Source organism: Drosophila virilis, chromosome X, assembly GCF_030788295.1.
Source record: "Drosophila virilis strain 15010-1051.87 chromosome X, Dvir_AGI_RSII-ME, whole genome shotgun sequence".
In the NCBI taxonomy this organism is placed as follows: Eukaryota; Metazoa; Arthropoda; class Insecta; order Diptera; family Drosophilidae; genus Drosophila; species Drosophila virilis.
In genome coordinates, this window is record NC_091543.1 from 25,350,124 (window position 1) to 25,358,355 (window position 8,232).

General features: G+C 42.4%; 1 protein-coding gene across 1 annotated transcript; it reads left to right on the top strand.

Moving 5' to 3' along the window:
- Positions 1 to 3,674: 3,674 nt before the first annotated feature.
- LOC6631959 (uncharacterized) lies at positions 3,675 to 4,909 on the top strand. The gene is made up of 2 exons (XM_002055186.4): positions 3,675 to 3,979; positions 4,156 to 4,909. Exons 1-2 carry the CDS (start codon positions 3,913 to 3,915, stop codon positions 4,758 to 4,760), a joined length of 672 nt encoding a protein of 223 aa, XP_002055222.1. The 5' UTR covers positions 3,675 to 3,912; the 3' UTR covers positions 4,761 to 4,909.
- The last annotated feature ends 3,323 nt before the right edge of the window (positions 4,910 to 8,232 follow it).

Below are 8,232 nucleotides of genomic sequence, written 5' to 3' on the forward strand. Positions count from 1 at the left end.
TTAATTGTATTCCGATAATAATTTCATGCTCGTTAACGATTCCCCGACATGGTCCGGAACCGTATTAGTTACAGGACCCGCTCCCAGTCGTTAAACAGTCGCTAATTAGACGCACATGTGTAACACAAAACCGCATTTAAGCGTTACTCCAGAGCAGCCCCGGTCAAAAGGACCCAGCTCTGGGCCCGGGTCACGGCCAGCCGGGCACGTACGTGTGCGCGCTCAGTGTATTTGACCCGCCACCGACGCGACATTCGACGAGTTCCGGCGAAGCACTAAAACTGTCCCAATTGTAACGAAATTATACACTTGAACTTCTTAACTTTGCCCCAGGGTTGCGCACACAATAACTCTGTGTCTGTGTACGTGGTTTGTGGTGTTTGTTGCTTGGTGTGCGTGTGTGTGGTGTTTGGTGTCTTTGCTGTCTGCAGGTTAAGCATTTTCCACGACTTTTTTATGCGGCTAAGCTGAGTTTTGGGGCGATGGCAGGAGCAGGAGCATGGGTCAAAAGTGTAAACAATGTAAAAAGCTATACAAATATTTTCGTAAATATTTGCAGCAGCTGCAATCAGCTTATGCATATCTAAGCATTTAGCGAGAGCTAAAATATTCCGTATATATAAACAATTTTATTCGTTTGTATGATTAATTAAGAATGTATATCTTTATATACTATTAGTATGATGCAGTTGCATTAGCACAAAATGTAATAATTATTCGCTGGCAATTAAATACAATTAGCTGGCTTGGATACCATAAGGACTTTATTCATAAATTATTTACTTCAATTTAAGTATATTTTCTGTTTCCCAAGGCAATACGTAAAAGTGATTCGCCGAGCATCTATCAATGTCTCTTAAAATGATTTTCGTTTATTTTGCATTATTGGGGGAGGCATGAAAATAAGTGAAATATTGGGAATATGTCTTTACACTTTCTGAAAAAACATTCCAATTAAAGTGGCTCGAAATCGTATAGTTGTAAAATAAATACAATTTTTAGTAATAGTATGTCGCACAGCTTAAGGCAGGAAATGTATTATATTATAGGCTTTAATCCTGACATGTCCAATCTTAAATTATCCAGCAAAAAATAATAAATAAACCAGTTAATCACAATAAACCAAAACAATGCAACAAATTGGCACAGTTTAATAGCTATTTATGGGCATATTTGCATATCAAATCAAATTAAATCAATTCAAGCATGTACTATTGCTAGACTTTAAAAGCTTCTTAAGACCTTAAAGATTTTTTAAAGCATGTCAAAAATATTGCTTACACACATTTTTGCTCTGCAAAAGTGCCCCAACAGCTGGCCAAATCGAGCAATCACAATTGCAAAGCCAACCCCCAGCTTGCGCCACTCCTAAAACAGAATCCTGCTACGTTGGCTCGTCTCATATTTTTATAAAAATAAATTTCAATACTGACTGAATGACCCACGAGGACATTGACGTTGGCAATGATATGGCTGTTGACTCTGTTGTTGCTCTCGTTGTTGTTGTTGTTGTTGTTGTCGATTCAACTCGATGCGTCGCGTCTCGCCTCGTCTCGCCTGGCCTGTGACCGCTTGGTCATCGCAACATTTGCATGCCTCATTTGAGAACAAGTTCCTCTTTATTTATTTATTTTATTGCGGCCTCATTCGCGTTATGAACTCAATGGTCTGTGGACATTATTTCAATAATTGCACTCTACAACAATATCAACACAGCAGCAAACAAGAGCAATAATAACAAACCCACCCGCGCAACGCCGCCCAATACGTATGTCCTCCCCACCACCCAACACCATCTTGTTTATTGTTGTTTGCTGTTGCTGTTGGGCTTTTTATTACTCGCATTCCATTGATTTTCATGGTCTTTTGTTATAAACTTTTGTATTGTTACTTTTTATATACTTTTCTTCTCTGCGCCCAATAAACGAAGAAATTATCGCCAGACAGAGCGAGCGAGTGAGTGAGTGAGAGAGAAAGAGAGAGAGAGACAGAGCGTTTAGCTTGGCAAATTATTTCAAAGTGCCCACAACTCTCAGTTGGCAATTATCCATATTTACAATTTGGCATAGGGTATTCCCATACCAAACCTCCCATCTCAGCATCGGCATCGACATCGTGGGCGTGGGTGATAGTCGACCGGAAGACATGTTGTCTAGAGCGTTTGGGTCTGGCTGTAGGATAATCCATGGCTAAGCTTACACAAATGTTGTGGCCTAATTTATCTTGAGTGGATCAATTCATCAACAAAAAAAAAAAAAAAAAAAAAAAACAAACAGCAGCATGGCCAGATAGATCGATTCGTTGATCGATTGAGCCAGTGGCTCAGTTTAGAGAGGATCAGATGACGTGCCAGATTTCAGGTTTTTGTTGCCATTGTGACCGGGTGTGCTTTTGTTTGCCCACTGGCCATTGGATATGCTTCCTTTTTAAAGGGGATTAAGACAAGTGCTGAGCCGAGCCCAGAGATCGTTGCACAATGCCCAGTGCCAGTTGCAAGTGCATATGGCAAAACAAAGGACATGCACGATCGACCTGCGATAAAGGGCTATGATCTTGGGCTCAGCTCTGGTCCGTTTACCCCGACAGCTAGTCTAGCGCGCATCCTCGCTCACATACGCATACTGCCTGGATGCCTCATATTAAGCCTAAGTGCGGATTAGCCAAATGCTAATAGGTTTGCTAATGTGAAAGCACCGGCCACACATGCGGGGCCAGTTCAGGCCAGGCTTAGAATCACGGACAATGGCCATGACCAGTGGCCCAGTGGCTTTTATTGTGTGCCGCCCTTTCTTCAATTGCAACTCCATTGTTCAATAAATTACTAAACAATGCTGGGCATAGCGCCGGCGCTGCCACCGAACCCTCCATTCAGGCTGTGGCTCAGATTCAGGCCCAGTTTAAGGATCGGTTTCAGGTTCAGTTTCAGGCTTAAGTCCTCGGAATGCTCGCACGCTATGCTAGTAATATTTAAAATTAAAATAATAATAATGAAAATATAAGTAATATTATTAATAATAAAAACAAACAAATAATAAAAGCAATAATAAAAATAAAAGAATAATAAGAATATAATATATAAGTGTTCTTTGCAAGATGTTTGTATGGAAGTATGTAACTACGAGAACTACATTGCAAACTCATTGCGAAACCTTTATGTTACCCAGGCTGAGTTATGGCTCAGTTAGCAGAGCAGGACATAGAAATGTCAACTTTTTTGCCCGGAAGCTGCGACAGCATTGCGTGACTCTTTTTTTCAGTGTTTCTAAAGTGGCGTTTGCGTTTTTAAGCCAAAGCCAAAAGTATTTTTGTTGGTATATGTTGTTTTTTGGTTTGTTTTTCATTTTTAGTGCTGCCTGCCGAAGCCTGATGCCCGCACGGTGCACGGTTCGTGGACCGGAATCTAGACAGGGCAGCACTAGGTTTCTAATCAGTGCAGCTTCCGCTTGCCGGGCCGTCATTCAACACTGCGCGATATTTGTCAACAAGCGGAACTATAAATATGCATGCAGCTTTTATTTTTTGTAAAAAAAAAAAAAAAAAAAAACTACAGCAATAGGTTGGCAGGTCTGACTGGACTGGGCTGGGATGCCAGCCCTGGCGAGCAGGGGCAGCAAACGAGCAGGCTTTGAAATTGCACTCAGGCGATTTGTCAGAGAGTGAGCCCAGGGTAAACTCGTCTGTCGAGCATTTCATTTCATTCCTACTTTTTTTCTGGCACTACATCAATTTTTCGGACTAAGGGAAAATAACAAAAATCAACTTAGAAAAAACAGTAGTAAATTGTGCACTGCAATAGAAAAGTGAATTAAACACATTGAACTAACTAGGCAGATACATCGACTGCACCAAATTTTGAAGTGGCAGCCCCCCGGAGTTGAAGTCCATAATAGTATCTTGATACCAATACTGAGGATGTTGCGTCAACTTCAATTGAGAGCCCCCATTAAGGGCCTGCAGCTGAAACGCTCCTTGACTTACAGTGAGTAGATTCAATGGTATATAAAGTACATCGAGAACATGTTGGACAATGGGCCTACCTATCTATTCGCGCTTCTTTTATATTCATATTTCATTTATATAACGTAACAAACGCACACACACGTATTATATAATAATAGTAAATGATAGATACATATGTTAATGCATTCTCTTTAGATCCAAAGCAATTGCAGCCATTTGCTTTGGGCGAGGCTGTCAAAAAGGAGCCACAGATCAAGATGCAATCAAAGCCAGGACGCTATGTAGCCCAGCTTATCGTCAAGATCGCCCCGATTAAGGCACAGAACAGCAATAATTTGCCATTGGGCTACTCCAACTTGCGCAAGGAGCTGCCGATTTATGAGAACCTACACAATATTAGACAATATAGCGTTTGTCTAAATCCGCTGGACCAGTTGCAGACGGACCAGGGCAAACTGAGCCGAAGCAATAATTTGACAATGGGCTATTCAGATATGGGCGTGGATCAGGCAAACAGCGTGGCCCTTGTGCCGCTAGAGCATTCATCAGTTGAACAGAATATGAAAAACGTTGTCACCCCAAAGCCGCAACCACAGCCAAAGGTGCCGGAGCAGCCGGTGCGCAAGATACCATATTATAATCCACTCAGGCGCCGCAGCAACGTTGATCCGGCACGTGTCCAGTATATCAAGGATAGGTTTAAAGAACGCAGCATGGAGACCGATACTAACAAGCCGCAGGGTAAAAAGTTCGTCTCGCGCACCACGCTTCACTCTGGGCGTTTGGACAAGATTGATTAGATCGATCTCCATGAACTTTTCCCGATTTTTTCGATTTTACTATGCACAACTAGTCGAGTGTAAATCAGCATTCGCTTTATCGTTTTCAGCAAATTGACTTTAAATATATATTTTGTTGCCTATTGGCCTTTTCAAATCAGCAAAAATGACACGATCAGTTGCATTATTTTTATATATTTCCAACGCCCCAACTTGTCTATTCAGACATCTTTGCATCCTTACGGCCAAGACTCAGGCATCACCACTCCCGCCACCAGGGCCACATTGAAGGGTCTTGAAAAAATTAAAATCATACGAGTAACAACGGCTTCATCCAGTGGCTCGAGTCCGGCATCGGAAGTGAGAGTCTGGGCAAACACAAGCCACCATTCAGCGGATGCGAGTGTTGCAGCTGCAACTGGACTCTGCACCTCCTTCGGGCGCGAATATATAACGCACATTGAAGATGCAGACCAAGTGGAGCCTAGGTGCATCGGACACCAGAGGACCGCTCGGCCAAAAGCTGCGAACTCGTTGTAAAATAAAACAGGGTATTCGGCTAGGGTTGGATGCTAGGGATAGTTTAAGAAAACGGTTTGGCTGTGCTTTCAAAGATGTGATGGGTGGACTCACAGATTCTTGGCTACAATTTATATTCGAACTATAGGATGGCGCCAATATGTTATCATAATATTTCTAGGTTCTAAATATCCATAATTCAAGGTAAACATGGTATACATGTATGTATGTAGTACTATATGTTACTATTTTTGTCAACTCCCCTCTTCTAACTCTTATTTTCAAGCGCAACCTAAAAAAGCTGACATTAGGAACTCGACTCTGATGAATCCTAAGATTTCATGTCCATTTAAGTATGCTAACCGAAATAGTGGAAACACCTAAATTTCAAGTACTTGTTGAGTCTGTTTTTGTATACTTGTTTTGTTATTGGCTGTCCTAGTTAGATGTGTTTTTTTAGTTTTTGCTCCCGTCATGGTCCTTGGTGCTGCCTCCCGCCGTATTCTGTTATCCACTGTCTGTTGTCGAGTCCATTCAGCTGATTCAACTAAGTGTTCCGCTTTCAGCTCCGTTTGATGTGCACAAGTAGCTGCAGCTTTTGGCTGGTTGCTTCTGACTGAGCTCGTAAAATCGCCATCCAGATTCCATCTCTACTCCAGCGTAAGAATGGGATGAAAATGTGGATAAAATAGTAGAGGTAGCGAGTGCGGGTGCAGGTGCGGGTACGGGAATTGGTACGCATACAAATCACACTAAACCGAATACGTCAAGCAGGCAGTAGCTTAGCTGCAACAACAACAACTACAAGGAGACAGCTTTGGCTTTCCCTTGAGTGCGCCCAACAGCAGCCGGCTCAATATCACAAAAAGTACCCGCAAAAAATCACATGGCAGCGGGCACAAGGGCTGGCCAGGGCCAGGGGACAGGGGCATACAAGGAGCACGACCAGAGCAAGCAAAAAGCAGAAAAAAAAAAACATAAAAAATAGCAGCAACAACAACAACAACAAAGAAGAACAAAAAAAAAAAACTGCTGAACAAAAGCTGACTGACTACAAAACCAAGTCGGAACGGACGCGGTATCGACATCGGCACGCTTGGCGCTTGAGAGTTTGGCTTGGGTGGCCTAGAGGGGTTTGGGTGGATGGTTGGGATTGACTTTGACTCCAGCTATATATATCCTGTTTGTGCAGAGATTTAGCTTTGAGCTATGGATATCGCCGGCACTGCTTTGTGTGCTGCCGTCGAACCTCATCGATTCAGTCGTCGCCGAGCCGAGTGAGTACCAAGGCATGAGGCATTGAGGCATTGAGTTATTGAGGTATTGGCATTCGGTTTGGGACTGGCCTGGGCCCCGTTTCGAGTGTCGGTGTCGTGCAGCAAGTTTACATGCTGTCAGTGCAGCTTTTTGTTGCCGTTTTTTAATTACATCCTCAACGAGGGGAGCATCAAGCATACGCCGTGTATGACGCGCCTTTGGCAATCGAGGAAAAAAACAAAGACAAAACGACAACAACAAAAAAAAAACAAAAAAAAAAACAAAACAATCACAAGTAGCATACCATGACTACATGATACCCATTAGACAAACAAATAGCACAAGGTATGCACGTATCCAATATTCAAGAATCTTTTTCTGAATATGACATTTAAAACTATAATTATATATAGTTGTCAACATTTGTTGATTAAATAGAAAGTGCTCATAGAAAAATGTTGCCAGAAATATCAGCTCCGAATGCCCTCTTTTGGCACTGGGTAAGCGAAACCGTAGAAACGTGGTTTGGTTTGGCTTTGGCCTACCCTCAGATACCGCGTAGTGTCCTTTGTGCGCATCTCCACCGTTGTCCTTGTCGACCTCGGCGCTGACGTGAAACGTGCCTGCCTCGAATGGCGCGTCGCTAGTTTATTGTGAAATTCCAATAAATGCAGTTCGAGTCGAAGCGTCTTGCTGTGGAGGCACTCAATGCAGAGGCAGGCAAAAGGTGAACCGCACGGAGCCCACCCACACGCTCAGCCCCAGGAGCAAGTGCCTAGCTAAAAGTTCGCAGGGCAAAGCATATATCGAAAAATTGGCCACGAAACGTTGATGGTACAAGTTGCTACAATAAATATTCAAGAATACTGGCCAGCTCCACTTTGGCAGTTCTCTATTCACCAAGTATCATATATGAAAATACATCAACCAAAAAAAATAAAGGAAGTTAGTTATATATGCATTATAGGGTATACAGCGAAAAATATTGAGGAAAAAGTAATCCTTAGCTACGGTTATAATTTCCCTTTGAAGCAGCATTTTGTTTAATATTGATAAACATTTTTTAATTTAATTTTTAAAAAATTGCAAAAGCAAAATATAAAGACATTTTTGCAGTCCTCGATAAATGGCCAAGTCTCAAAGTATTATTCAGGGAACTAAACAGCGTTGATCCGGGGCTGAATCTCAGGCTATGGTTGCCAAAGCCATTTAAAAAAAAAACAGGTTGTTCGATCGCAACTATGTCCTACACTGTTCATATAAATAATAATAAATTAATATAAAAATAATATGCATAAATATTATTTATATGCAATTTTAAGTTGTTTCTAGTAAGCAGAACTACACAGTCTATCTAATTTTAATAGCTTCTACATTTGAAATGCATGAATACGTTTTGAATGCATCAACGAAAATTGCAGCGCATTCGACAGGTCCAACTGGCTGAAACTGGAGCTGCATACAATGCGACAAACCCACTTGACCAGACCAAACAAATTGACGATTGGCACCCGGGCACTCAGCTCAATTGTGCAAGGGATTGCGACTGCGACTGCGATGTATGCTATGGCGCAACCCAAGCCATTATCGTCATCGTCATCATCATAGACAGCAACGTGGGGACGTGGGGGACTCTACCCCATGCTCAGGTGGGCAGGGCAGGTAACGGTAACGATGCGGCGCAGAGCAGTTGTTGCCGACGCTGGCAGGGCAGCGC